The sequence below is a fragment of the Daucus carota genome, chromosome 8 (genome assembly GCF_001625215.2).
Source record: "Daucus carota subsp. sativus chromosome 8, DH1 v3.0, whole genome shotgun sequence".
Classification (NCBI taxonomy): Eukaryota; Viridiplantae; Streptophyta; class Magnoliopsida; order Apiales; family Apiaceae; genus Daucus; species Daucus carota.
Window position 1 is genome coordinate 26,529,385 of NC_030388.2, and position 15,190 is coordinate 26,544,574.

The following is a 15,190-nucleotide window of genomic DNA, read 5'->3' on the forward strand; positions in this document are numbered from 1 at the left end:
TAGCTCATATGCAAATAGGGAAGTCAGACTTTATTTGATTTCCACTGATTTTGACATTAATTACTAAAATACTTTTCTATTAAATTTTTGCAGTTTCCATGTTCATTATATTCAATTTTCAAATCAAGATTTTTTGTTATAATTTCAAATAAATATCTCACTCCATAATTTTAGCTCTTGATAAGGAAGGTTTTATATATTTTGACTTTTTAAATTTTTTTGATACATGGTTCTAGCCTGCTATAACCCATATGTAAATAAGGAAAAACAGTCAAAATTTATTTGATTTAATTAACTGATTTTAGCTGTTATTATTACAATACTTTTTTGTATAATATATACTGGTTTTCATATTCAATACATTTAATTTTCAAATCAAGACTTTTTGTTATACTTTCTAATCAATGGAACACTTTTTAACACCACAATTTAGCTTTTGATAATGAAATTTTTATATATATATTTTTTTTTATATTTCCCGATACATGGATATAGACTGCTATAATTTATAGCAAAAAGAATTTAAAATTTAAATTTATTTAAAATATTTTCAAACGATAATTCAAAGCATTGATTCTAGCACAATCCCACAAATTATGCATTCATTCTATCTTTTGTTTTTAACTGTCTTAACTAATACGTAAGTATTGATTCGATAAGTGCTATAATTCAAAGCATTTGAAATTTAAATTTATTTAAAATATTTTCAAACGATAATCTATTAAAATGGTTGAAGAAACGAAGACCACATAAGGATACTAAACCACCTGGTTGTGAAATTGTTTCTTCAAGTACCTCCAGAGTCGGAGCTTATGGTCTAACTTGACTTGCTCAAAATAAGAATTGCAAGACTAATACAAATATGATGCATGAAGAAATGATGGGTGGTAAGTCTGATGTTTTCATATCATGGACGAAGTATTTTCATCCGGGTTATGTTGATTTTAAATGACATTTTATTTTATTAAATTTAATTTTTAATTTGGGATTATTTGATGGTTTGATTTTCTGTTCTTAATCATAAAAATTATTTCGCAACGCCAAAAAAAAAACAACTACAATATCAGGACACCCGTGCGCGGAGCGCGGGTAAGAAAATCTAGTTTATAGATAAAAGATTAAACTGAAATAATGTATGAAATATTGACAACAAAAATAGTGATGATCCCTCCACATACAAGATCTAGACTCTCAAAAACACCTCAAGTACGGGGCCAATGAGTAGAAAATAATACAAGGTGCAAATCTTTTCTATTCCAGAAATTATAACACAGGAAACAGAGACTTTGACCCATCCAACTAAACATCATTTTTACCTAAATGCAAGAAAAAATCATTCAATACTAATAGTAAGGATAAATATACCAAAATTTTAAACTGAAACATACAAGCATACTCAAAGGTTATTGACAAAACTAGGATATTCCCCTTGCACACGAACACCAACAAACACAACTGGTCCAATCTTAAACAACACACGACTTAACACCGGGGATCAATTCACTAGAAATCCTGAAGTCCTGAACAATTAGTAGAATACCATAATACAAGGTAAAATCCTTTTAATTATTCCTTTTTATTGTTAATTTGATTTTCCCTTTCTTAGTAAAACTAGTTCGACAACACATGAATCTTAATTGATCATTAATTCAGCAAAGGACAACGTATCATGGTAGATCACAAAAATCTATAAATGGATAAATACGTTCCAAGTCCTACAGTTTCTGATATATATTACACAGATATCAGAGAACAGCTAATAAACTACGAAGAACACTTTAACTTCACAACCTTCCTAGTCCAGGAATTAGCAATAAAAGAACTTATCAGTGGAAATGATGACAGTCTTCTGATTATAATTTCCCTGGTAAAGGAATAATGTAAAGAGATCAGAATGGGCGCAAAGATATATCACTCACATAGTCACATTGATGACACTGTTCTGGCTATTATTTCAGGGAAAAAAGGTATCCTATCACAAGCACATTGTAGCATAAAAAGTCAAAATTTTCGAACTACACACAATCTAAGAAAACACAAATAAAAATCCCAAGGGGATCATGCATTGAAGCCCTAATAAAGCGAAGGTGGTCAGAGCGTATTGAGAATGTTTGTGGGAAACAAAAAAAGCATAAACACAAGCAAAACTTTTCCAATCCTAATATAAAGTATACTAATAAGTACATTTAAGTCCTTAAATTAATAAGACTGTACTGATATATTGTCTAAAAGTTAGAACACGGTGTGCACGTGCAAGTAATACCTATGTATGTACGTCATCCAACAATTATAGCTTGATCCATAAATCTAAGTGAGCTAAATTCACTTGTGGAAATAATTAGATTGAGTTAGGATCTTGAGTCATCTAATTTGACAAATCAATTAGCTATCAAGAAGTATACTATGAGATTACATTCAACAATAACTAGACTTGAAAAGGCAGGGAACAATGAATGTACAATCTTGAGCAGCGAACAATGAATGTACAATCTTGAGCATCTTTTCTTTCCCACAATTAATGTCTTGCCACTTTTCTTTTGTGATTCAAACCCCTCAAGGAAAACAAGGCTTCAGGTGAACTTGACATCCGTGAGATGAGCTGGGAAAGGAAGCTTCTTAGTTCCTTTCTTTCTAAGGTCATAAAATTTGTATCCAAAAACAAATTTCAATCCAACAAACTGTTCAGCACCCAAATAAAGATATACCCGATCTAACTCCAAATCATTTTCAAGATTATACATTTTAGTCCAAGAGCCACAAACACCATCTAACGCCCAAAGACTAAGAACTGATTCATCACAAGCGGATTCGAAGATCATTGCAGCGGAACGTTCAAATCCAAAACATTTTACTTTTTTGTCTTTATACTATAGTCATCACTAGACTTTCTATATTGCACATGGTTGGGAAACCCTATTACTTCAATTTCTTCCAACATCTCTTCATGCAAATCAAAACCCAAACCTAGATAGAGCGGGACAGGATAACTTGCCTTGTAAGGCATAGGGAACATCTTAATCTGTCTAGTGCGCATGCATTCCAATTAAATACATATAATATCACAACCTTCATTAGAAAGACAAACAAGACCATTACAAGAACGAACCTTACCCTCAAGACGTGCGGATGGCAGTTTAAGCTCAACTGATTCTTCAACAGTGTCCATAGAGAAAAGCCTCCAAATTCCAATCATAAGAGGCTTTGAGCAAAGATGCTCTTGTTTCTTCTTGGAATTAGCAAGGTGGGCTTCAACAAACTTATGTGGGCTTTCTATGATGGATAGCCAGGTTTTGCAAACTAATTTGAAGCGGATCAGAAGTGATATTACAGGAAGACGCGAAAGAATGTTGAATAACCAACCATCTCTTCTGATAAATAATTATTACATCTTTTAGTCGCCATGAAGCGAATTGATGATAATAAAGTTGCGATTTGGTGTTGCACTTCTCAAACACTGATTGTATATATACATGCAAACGCCCAAATGTTATCTATATATTAATCACAGTAAATAAAAAACAGTTTCACGTTTCTTTGAACAAACAACCACTCTTTCCCAGGTTCTTTTACATTATCATGGCGATTCGGGATAGCTCTGATTAAAGATAAAATTAGCATTCTATCTTTCACAATATTAGTTGATAAAATATTAATAAATTACAGTCAAACTTTGGTCAATTTGACTGATCAAAAATCAAATATGAACAACTAAAAAGGGACGGAGTAAATAATAAATCAAATTTTAAAATCGGAATATATTTTCAGAAAACTTGGAATTCACATTGTTTTATTTGGTTGTGTTAGCATGAAAAAACTGTGAAAAACTCAATAAAAAATTATTTTAATAAAAAATTGTGACGACATATAGATATACCAAAACTTCAACTTAGTTTACAACAAAGCAGTGTGTGCTTAGTACTCACTAACAAGGCATTAGAATAATCCCTTTGTGCCAGGCTATATATATACTTGATAACATTTGTAAAAAAAATTAACTCGAAAAGTAAATTCTATGAAAATGAGCATTCTTTCTTTCACAATATTAAAGTTTCAGCTTACCAGTTCACTCTTGCGATTCAAACCCCTCAAGGGAGACGAGGCTCTCAGTGAACTTGGCAACTGACTCGACATCAGTGAGATGAGCGGGGAAAGGAAGTTCCTTAGTCGTTTTCTTTCTGCAGTTGTAAAATTTGTATCCAAAAAACAAATTGAGGCCAAGATACTGTTCAGCACCCAAATAAAGATACATGTGATCCAACTCCAGATTCATTTCAAGATTGAACTTTTTAATCCACAAGCCAGCATCATCTAATATCCAAAGACTAACAACTGATTCATCCCCGGCAGATTCATATAGCATACCAACAGAACCTTCAAGATCCAAAATTTCAAACTTCTTATTCCTTTTCTGTTGCCCGTAAATGGGAAACGGTAACACCACAATTTCTCTAAACACATCGTTTCGCAAATCAAACGGCAATAGCCCAGCCTCACTTTCCAAATACAACTTCCCACTAATATCAGGACCACAGAATCTCCTCACCGAATACCAAAAGGATCTTTTAATAGTATCCGGAATACGAATCCTTTTCCAAGTACCAGGCTTTGCGGATACAAGAATGCTTCTGGTTTATAGATGCGAACGACAAAACCTCGTAGGTCATTGTCAACCTTTCTTACAAGCCTAAGAACCTTGTAGTCGTTTCCAACAGAATCAAACCCAAACCCTAGACAAGTGAAGACACGATTTGCATAGTTGGGGAGAGAAACCATCTTATACTGTCTAGTACAAGGATTCCAAATACATATACTATCACAATTTTCACTAGAAAGACAAACAAAACCGTTACAAGAACGCATGTAACCAAACTTACACTCAAGACGTGATGGCTGTTTAAGCTGAACTGATTCTTCAACACTGTCCATGGACAAAACCCTCCAAGCATCAGAGGCTTTGAGCACAGATGCTTGTTTGTTCTTGGAATTAGCCAGGTGGGCTTCAACAAACTGTGGGCTATTTATGATGGATAGCCAGGTTTTGCAGACTGATTTGCAGCGTAGAAGTGATATAACAGGGAGATATGAGAGTATGAGGAACACCATCTCTTCGGATAACTAATTATTACATCTTTTAGTGGCCATTTGAGCCCTAGAAATTATTATGATAATAATGAATTTGTGATTTGGTGTTGCAGATAGAGGTGGTAAGAAGAGGGGTGAGGCGAGTTGATTCTCGTCAGGCAGTTCTGAAGCCTTATTATGTAGTGTTGTATCCTACATAGCTAACAGAGACGCCTCGCTCTATTTCTTCACTTGGCGACTCTTCGCGGGATGAGGTAAATTCTTTTTCTTTATTAAGAAAAACGTCATCAATATGCCTAAACGAATCTGCGGATAAAATATTTTTTACCATAATAAGAATTTATTTTTTTAAAAAATTATAAATTACTAAATATTTGGTGAGTTGTTTAAAATTGTTTATTTTATAAAAATAACTAAACATGGAGGATAGAAAAAGGTATATGTTTATATTTTTAATATGGAAAAAATTTATTTCTTAAAATAAAATTAATTAAGATATGTCAAATTATGTCATAATATATAGAGACATTTTTTTCAAGATAGTACTCCTGTGTAGGTCACTTACTTTTCCACGTAATTTCTAATTTAAAAATTTTCTAATTTATCTTTTGAAAGAAATATAATATATATTAGACTTTCATCTAAAAAGTTTGGAATACTATTTCAATTATGAAATCAAATTATTTAAAAATATGTAGAATTTTAAATAATTTATAATTAAGATTCTTAGTAACTTGTAAGGCATATTAGTCTCTAGTGCTCTAGTGCATGGATTACACCTACATATATATGAGTAATGCTAGGAGTACAGAAGCTGATACAAAAATTTGCAATGCTAGGAGTACAGAAGCTGATACAAAAATTTGCACAGAATGAGCTAGAATCCACTAACACTCTTCATTTTTAATTTTTTAATCTATATTTGTGTACTAGTGCTCTTCTCAGTTTTGAGTTCCTTAATCTATTTTTTTATTTACAAGCTTTGCATCTCAATTTAGAATTTTATCATATAAAATATAAAATAAAGACAAACACACAATAAAAGTTTTTATTTTATATGAAATAATATATAAAAAATATTACTTTACTGAGAGATGAAACAATATATAGATTATCTTTTGAACTTTAATATTTTTTTTTACTTCTATAAGAATAGTAGAAAATTAAATATAATTTCTTATAAAAATCATAAAAAAATATTAAAGTTTATATGACTTTTATAAGTCATATGATATTTCTATCACACCTTGTTATGAAAAATATTAATATGTATATCAAATGATATTTTTTATGATATACATAAAATATAACTTTTTCTATGACTTTGAATATGTATATAATAAAATATAATAAAAAATATAAATTATATTTAATGTATATCATATGGAATTATATTTAATTTTCTTATATATTTATAAAAGTCATAAAAAATAATATTAAAATTCAAAAGATAATTTACATATTGTTTCGTCTATCAGTAACGTAATATTTTTTATATATTATTTCATATGAAATAAAAAAATTTATTGTGTGTTTGTTTTTATTTTATATTTTATATGATAAAATTCTAAATTGAGTTTGCAAAGCTTGTAAATAATAAAACAATAGGAACCGAAAACTGAGAAGAGCCCCTGGTACACAAGGATAGATTATAAATATAAAAATGAAGAGCGCTAGTGGATTCCAGCTTGCAAATTTCTGTAATGGTTTCTGTACGCCTAGCATCACTCCATATATATAACACATTCAAATAGCATCTGAAAGAAAAATAGAACCATTACAAGAACGAACGTAACGAACCATACCCTAACAACGTTAAGAGATGGCAGTTTGAAACTAACTGATTCTTCAACAGTGTCCATGGAGTAAACCCTCCAATACAGAGATGCTTGTTTGTTCTTGGAATTAGTAAGGTGGGCTTCAACAAACTGTGGGCTTGTTATAATGGATAGCCAGGTTTTGGAAACTGATTTAAAGTGGAAGTGATATTAGAAATGATTTTTTTTTTCTAATTGATTACACACACGCACACCCAGAAGTCGAACACCTTAAAAGTTGGTATCGATGATATATATTAAAGTTGCAATCTTGGTGTTGCACTTCTCAAACCCTGATTGTTGCAAACCCCCCAATGTTATCTATATATTGATCACAGTAAGTAAAAAACAGTTTCACATTTCTTTGAACAATCAACTACTCTTTCCCAGGTTCTTTTACATTATCATGGAGATTCCGGATGGCTCTGATTAAATATAGTTTTATAAATTATTAATTTAATTTTTTTGATAAGAACATAGTATTTAAATTTTTATTTATAGAAAGAAACTTTTAAAAATAAATTTTATTAGAAGCTCAAAATACGTATTGAGCTGAAAAAACATATAAAAAAATGAGTGGAGCTAATAAGCAGTAACATAACACTTAAGTTTATTATTGTACATGAAAATTTAATATCAGTTATATATATATATATATATATATATATATATATATATATATATATAAAGTAAGCAATCTCCAGAATGGACAAACTACTCCTTCTGTCCCATTTTAACTGATATTTGACTTTTTAACACGTATATTTTGGTGTAAAAAAATAATATCTACACTCAATAAAAAAATTCGATTCTTATATCATATAAAGTTTAGATTCTAAATTTTTATTTAATTTAAATTTTATGAAGATTAATTACGATTAGATGTGATTTTCTTAACATCTCTAAAAACATGTTAAAAAGTCTTAAAATGAGACGAAGGAAGTATATATTTTTGTAGTCAGTCGATGTCGTCAGTCTTAATAAAAATAACGTTTGTGATCTTTGGGAGGCTTGTTATTAGCTTTAAAGAATGGGATTTCGTTGAAGAACTCAATTTTTTGACAAGGACGACATAGATATACCAAAATTTCAATTTATTTTACAACCAATTAGCAGTGTGTACTGTGTACTTAGTACTCAATGACAAGGATTTAGAATAATCCCCTTGTGCCTCTACATGTACAAACATACAAAACAAACAAGCTGATCCTGTTATAAACACATTTGCCACAGATATGATCGACTCTTCCTTTCCCTTAAATGACCCTGCAAAAGATTACAAGAATGCCAGGCTAAAACACTTGATAATTAACATTTGTAAATAAATTAACTCGAAAAGTAAACAAACAATAATTCTACGAAATTAAGCATTCTTTCTTTCACAATATTAAAGTTACAGCTTACCACTTCATCACTCTTGTGATTCCAACCCCTGAATGAAAACAAGGCTCTCAGTGAACTTGACAACTGACTTGACATCGGGGGATGAGCTGGGGAAGGAAGGTTCTTAGTCGTTTATTTCTGTAGTTGTAAAATTTGTATCCAAAAAATATATTGAGGCCAAGAAACTGCTCAGCACCCAAATAAAGATACATCTTATTCAACTCCAGATCCGTTTCAAGATTGAACTTTTTAATCCACAAGCCAACATCATCTAACATCCAAAGACCAAGAACTGATCCATCCCCGGCAGATTCATATACCATAGCGAGAGAACCTTCAAAATCCAAAATTTCAGACTTCTGTATCCTTTTCTGTTGCCCGTAAATGGGAAACGGTAACACTACAATTTCCCCAAACACATCATTCCGCAAATCAAACGGTAATAGCTCAGCCTCCCCTTCCAAATACAACTTCCCACTAATATCAGGGTCACAGAATCTCTTCAACGAATACCAAAAAGATCTTTTAATAGTATCTGGAATATGAATCTTTTTCCAAATATCAGCCTTTGCAGAATACAAAAATGCTTCTGGTTTATAGATGCGAACTACAAAACCTCGTAGGTCATTGTCAACCTTTTTTACAAGCCTAAGAATCTTGTAGTCGTTTCCAACAGAATCAAACCCAAACCCTAGACAAGTGAAGAAACGATTTGCATAGTTGGGGACAGAGAGCATCTTATACTGTCTAGTACATGGATTCCGAATACATATACTATCACAACACTCATTAGAAAGACAAACAAGACCATTACAAGAACGCATGAAACGAACCTCACCCTCAAGACATGATTGCTGTTTAAGCTGAACTGATTCTTCCACAGTGTCCATGGAGAGAACCCTCCAATCATGAGAGGCTTTGAGCACAGATGCTTGTTTGTTTTTGGAATTAGCAAGGTGGGCTTCAACAAACTGTGGGCTATTTATGATGGATAGCAAGGTTTTGCAGACTGATTTGCAGCGTAGAAGTGATATTACAGGAAGGTATGAAAGTATGAGGAACACCATCTCTTCGGATAAATAATTATTACATCTTTTACTCGCCATTGAGCCCAAGAAATGATTAAGATAATAATAAATTTGTGATTTGGTGTTGCAGATAGAGGTGGTAAGAAGAGGGGTGCGAGATGAGGCGAGTTGATTCTCGTCAGGCAGTTCTGAACCCTATTATATACCTGCTGTATCCTACATAGCGAACAGACGCCTCCCTCTATTTCTTCACTTCGCGACTCTTCGCTTGATGACGGTAAATTCTTTTTCTTTATCAAGAAAAATTTCATCAATCTGCGTAAACAAATCGGCGGGTAAAATAATTTTTGCCATAATAAGAATTTATTTCTAAAAAAGCTATAAATTACTAAATATTTATGAGTTGCTTAAAATTCTTTATTTTTATAAAAATAACTAAGCATGGAGGATAGAAAAAGGTATATGTTTATATATTTTTAATATAGGAAAAATTTATTTCTGAAAATAAAATTAATTAAGATATGCCAAATCATGTCATAATAGAGACATTTTTTTCAAGATAGGACTCCTATGTAGGTCACTTATTTTTCCACGTAATTTCTAAATTAATTTTTTTAATTATCTTTTCAAAAAAATATGATATATATTAAACTTTCATCCAAAAAAATTAGAAATGTTATTTTATTTTTGAAATGAAAGTATTTAAAGATATGTGAAAATTTTAATAATTTATAATTAAGAATATTTGTATCCACTCGTTATCTATAAATTTTATTTTGAACTAATAATTCACTAAAATCATTTACATTAATTTTGATACTAAAGTGTGAAATATGTGTGTGCGTGTGTATATATATTTCTTTTTTATCAACTAATTTATTGTTTTTTTCATAAGCTCATACCGAAAACTTCTTTTTAGATACGAAACTCGTATCTCTTTCCAAGAATCAGCATCACAGAATACAACTCCACTCTTACTTAAGGAGTAATTCCAATATAATCATGTACTACACGAATTTCTTTATTTATGATCATAAGAATCTTGTACTCATTTACAATTGAATCGAATCGGAATAATTTATTTTTTCTGTACATTATTTTAAGCTTTTATTTTCAAAAAGTTTATCGAAAGAATGTTTAAAATTATCCAGAAAATTATATACAAAAATTTCAACCTCTTTTACAACAAAGCAGGGTGTACTTCGTACTCAATGACAAGGCATCGTACTCAATGACAAGGCATTAGACTAACCCCTTGTGCTCTCTACATTACACAAATTTACCAAACAAACAAGCTGGTCCTATTATAAACACATTTGCCGAAAAATTATGCTCGACTCTTCCTTTCCCAGAAATTGCCCTGTAAAAGATTACAAGAATGTCAGTCTAAAAACACTTGATAACATTTGTAAAAAATGAACTCTAAATTAAAGTAAACAAAGAATAATTCTACAAAATTGAGCATTTTTTCACAATATTAAAGTTACTTACCACTTCACTCTTGTGATTGAAACCCCTCAAGAGAGACAAGGCTCTCGGTGAACTTGACAACCGACTTGACATCGGTGAGATGAGCCGGGAAAGGAAGCTTCTTAGTGGTTTTCGTTTTATAATTGTAAAATTTGTATCCAAAAATAAAATTAAGTCCAAGAAAGTGTTGAGCGCCCAAATAAAGATACATCCGATCCAACTCTAAATCCATTTCAAGATTGAACTTTTTAATCCACAATCCAGCATCATCTAGCATCCAAAGACTAATGACTGATTCATCCCCGGCAGATTCATATACCATAGCCAGAGAACCTTCAAAATCCAAAATTTTGGACTTCTTTATCCTTTTCTGTTCCACGTTATAATCAAGAAACGGTAATACTACAAGTTCTCCAAACACATCGTTGCGCAAATCAAACGGCAATAGCCCACCGTCACCTTCCAAATACAACTTCCCACTAATATCAGGACCACAGGATCTCTTCAGCCTATTCCAAAAAGATATTCTAATAGTATCCGGAATACAAATCTTTTTCCAAGTATCAACCTTTGCGGAATACAACTGTGCTTCTGGTTTAAGATTCATGCTAACAATGAAACCTCGTAGGTCACGGACAACCTTCGTTAAAATCCAAAGAATCTTGTAGTCGTTTTCAATAGAATGAAAACCAAACCCTAGACAATGCCCGACAAACCTCATCACTTGGCTCGCTCAATTTCTTCACTTGGCGACTCTTCGCTGGATGAGGAAAATTCTTTTTCTTTATCAGGAAAACGTCATCAATCTGCATAAACAAACCTGCGGGTAAAATAATTTCAAAAAAAAAAAAAAAAATCTGCGGGTAAAATATTTTTTGCCATAATAAGAATTTATTTCTAAAAAAGTTATAAATTACTAAATATTATATTACTAAATCTGAGGGCTAAATATTTTATTCTTTAGAATTTTCTTTTTATGAATAAAAATATTATACTGATAATTTTATTCACAGAAGTAAAAATTTCAAATAAGTGATTAAATTACTTGAAAGTACATGAAAAAAAGTTAGAAGACTAACATACCCACAAAAAGAATAATTAATATTTGGTCACATTTCTTTTATGAGATATAACTTTTGAAAATATGAAATAATTAGAGCATGTATCAATTCATAGTTGAATATCTTAATGGTATTTGATAAAGAAAAATACTGAAGTCTTAAATATAAAAACAATTTTCACATTAAATATTTCTTGAAATAATAAAGTAAAGTATTACGTTTATTATAATTCCTGAAAATTTAATATTAATGTTATTGATATCGAGTAAGCATTCTTTTGATTAGACAACTTTTTTTGAAAAAATCACTTCAAGAATCAATTCAAAAAAACATATGTTATTTTACCATCATAACTTGTTTTTAGCTTATAAACAATAAGATAATTAATACTTTTAGAGTGTAAAAGAATTCGGGTGTCTTCAAAAATAAAAATCTCCTACAAAGTCTTTTCAAAAATATGTTTTTAGATCAATTGAATTTCAAAAATTACAATTTCAAACTTCTCCGATCTAATATGCAACTTCATTTAATTATATTTTTTCTCAATTGATTTGAGAAGTAATTCCCTTTTGTATACTAGTATACAACTAGAAAATATGATTAAATGTGACCGGATAAAAGTGACCGTCACTAAATTTTACCGAGCGCAGTCATTTGTAAGTCAACTTACTAAACCATAATACCAAAATCATATTTGACTGAATGTGATCGCAAAGTTCTTTAACATTTATGACCAAATATAGTCAATTTGCTATGACCTATCACATTTACCTACTACATTTGAGACTAATCATGGTCACACTTAAAAAATGACCGAACATAATCGCATTATCCTATTCGCACTCAGCGGGAGATTTCCCGCCATATGTAATTTCAAATATTCATGTTCATGTGTGTAGCTAGAGCTTCTCATTACTTACAAGTTACAATCACTTCTTTTTAGGATTAGTTTTGAGTGAAATTGTTATCTCATATATGTTATCTCATATATTGTTTTGGTATCATGCACTAGCTGAATAATACATTCTGTTTACCCAGACTGACCTCTAGTTCTACTATGTTTTTGAAAATTTTTGCACAAGTTTTTTATTTTTGTTGATTATTATTTTTGCTCATTTATCTCGAATAAAATGACCTTTAATTTTGATTCATATACAGAATACCGAGGAGGATGGAACCGAAAATGGACATGATATGGAAGATGATGAAGGAAATGAGAATGGACAGATGATGAAGCAGGAAACATGGATGATGACAGAGGAAACATGGATGGACATTATAGTGATGAAGATGGTAGTTTCAACAACACTCAACTCAGCCCTTAGTTTATGTGAACTTTCTAGTAGTCTATCCCTACGTGGAATCAGAAGTTATGCTTTTGTGAAGTCTAGTAATCCTTATGTGAATTATACCAAGTACTCTAGTCTCTTTATGTATTAGAAGAATATTTTGACTTAATGTTGAACTACTTTTGCTTTTGGTATTCAAATATTCGGTTACTATAAATTACTTCTGTTATTATTAAAATATCGTACTTCTTACAAATAATAATTTGAGTTCCGTGGTGTGACATTACAGGAACAATAAATGGTAGACCATAAATACAATGTGATTTTTGGAGATGTAGAATAATATTTTGACTAGTTTTGATCATCCCAGAGTGCATATATGTGACCAAAATCAGTCGTTACAAATTAGGTTTTTCTAGTGTGTAAAAGAATTGGGGTGTCTTCAAAAATACAAATCTCCTACAAATTCCTTTCAAAAATATGATTTTAGATCAATTGAACTTTAAAAATTACAATTTCAAACTTCTCCGATCTAATATGCAACTTCATTTTATTATATTTTTCTCAATTGATTTGAGAAGTAATTCCCTTTTGCAAATCGTATTTTTCAAAAATGAAACTCAAAAACATAAATTTCAATATATATTTAAAAAAATCATTTTTTTGAAACCAAGTTAAGAGTGTAGGGTGTTTCTTTATAATTCCCCTAAAAGATACTGTCAAACAAACCGGAAATCCGTTTGCTTGCTAATTTGGATAGCATTTTCAAGCCAAATAAACAAAAAACAAATGGGAAAAGTCATATCTAGAAGCACATAAGCAACTATATATATATATTCAAAGCTTCACTACCATAAAATCCACAGCATGCAGATGAAAAAGGAGAAGCAAGTACTTTTACCTATCCATCTAAACATAATAACTTTTAGCAACCAACAAATCCATCCATTATACCTAGAACCTAAACTTACAAAGCAGGGTGTACTTCGTACTCAATGATAAGGCATTAGACTAATTCACTTGCCCTCTACATGCACAATTTACAAAACAAACAAGTTGGTCCAGTTATGTTATGGCCAGATTTGGCCCTGGTAATCTTATAGAAGGCGCGCCCTTTTCGGAGGTAATTCCGAGGGCGCGGCCTCCTGGCAGGGGGGAGCATGTCAGTGGAGTATCTTGAATAGCCATGGGAAGAAGACCAAGGGCGCGCCCTTGGCGGGGTGATCTCGTGGGCGCGGCCTTCGGATATTAGAAGACATGTCTGACCTGTTGAGACGACTCATGGGACAAGACATCGAAGATGAAGGGCGCGCCCTCAGGGGTCGCGCCCACATGTGGACGCATTGAATGAGAGGGCGTACCCCTTGGAGGTGTAACCTCTATGAGAGGGCGTAGCCCTCGGAAGGCTTGGCCTATGTGATAGGGCGCGGCCCTCGGAGGTGTGACCTCTTTGAGAGGGCGTACCCCTTGGAGGTGTAACCTCTATGGGAGGTGTGACCTCTATGAGAGGCTTGAACTCAATGAGAGGGCGTAGCCTTTGGAGGTGTAACCTCTATGAGAGGCTTGACCATATTTGGCCACATTTGGTCACGTGAATTGGGAGAGGGCGCGCCCTCCGCGGGTAATCCGGGAGGCGCGGCCCTTTGTCTCAAGAGCACGATGTCACGTGTCTGAAGTGTGAAGAGAATTAATGAGGAACAAGGATCAAGGGCGCGCCCTCCGTGGTCGCGCCCACAGGTGATGAATATGTGTGAGGTTGAGTGAGTCTCGACGACGACCCTTCCGAGGGATACGAAGACCTACCCTTCCGAGGGATATGAAGACTAGTGCCAGAGCTCATCTGGTAGTTATCAGGCTCATCTGGTAGTTCCCGGGTTACGTCCGGGCATGATCTATAATCCCCAGTCCTGCTATCTGCCGGGTTGTCCTCGTGCGGGGGCCTGGGGTGATCATGGTTGTAGAAGGCCCTCAGGGGTAACACGAAGGCCGATCATATGTCCGGGTCCTGTATTCTGGTGAGTTAGTCCTCATTGGGGGACTGGGACGATCGTGTAACTTGG

At 32.6% G+C, this 15,190-nt stretch overlaps 2 protein-coding genes across 2 annotated transcripts; both read right to left on the bottom strand.

Moving 5' to 3' along the window:
• Nucleotides 1–4,063: 4,063 nt before the first annotated feature.
• LOC108198445 (putative F-box protein At3g16210) lies at nt 4,064–5,103 on the bottom strand. The gene is made up of 2 exons (XM_064083811.1): nt 4,616–5,103; nt 4,064–4,514 (listed from the first exon to the last, which is right to left on the bottom strand). Exons 1-2 carry the CDS (start codon nt 5,101–5,103, stop codon nt 4,064–4,066), a joined length of 939 nt encoding a protein of 312 aa, XP_063939881.1.
• Nucleotides 5,104–7,998: 2,895 nt separating this feature from the next.
• Nucleotides 7,999–9,388, bottom strand: LOC108198446 (F-box/WD-40 repeat-containing protein 1-like). The gene is made up of 2 exons (XM_017366201.2): nt 8,479–9,388; nt 7,999–8,165 (listed from the first exon to the last, which is right to left on the bottom strand). The coding sequence occupies exons 1-2, from the start codon at nt 9,386–9,388 to the stop codon at nt 7,999–8,001; spliced, it is 1,077 nt and encodes a 358-aa protein (XP_017221690.2).
• Nucleotides 9,389–15,190: the final 5,802 nt, after the last annotated feature.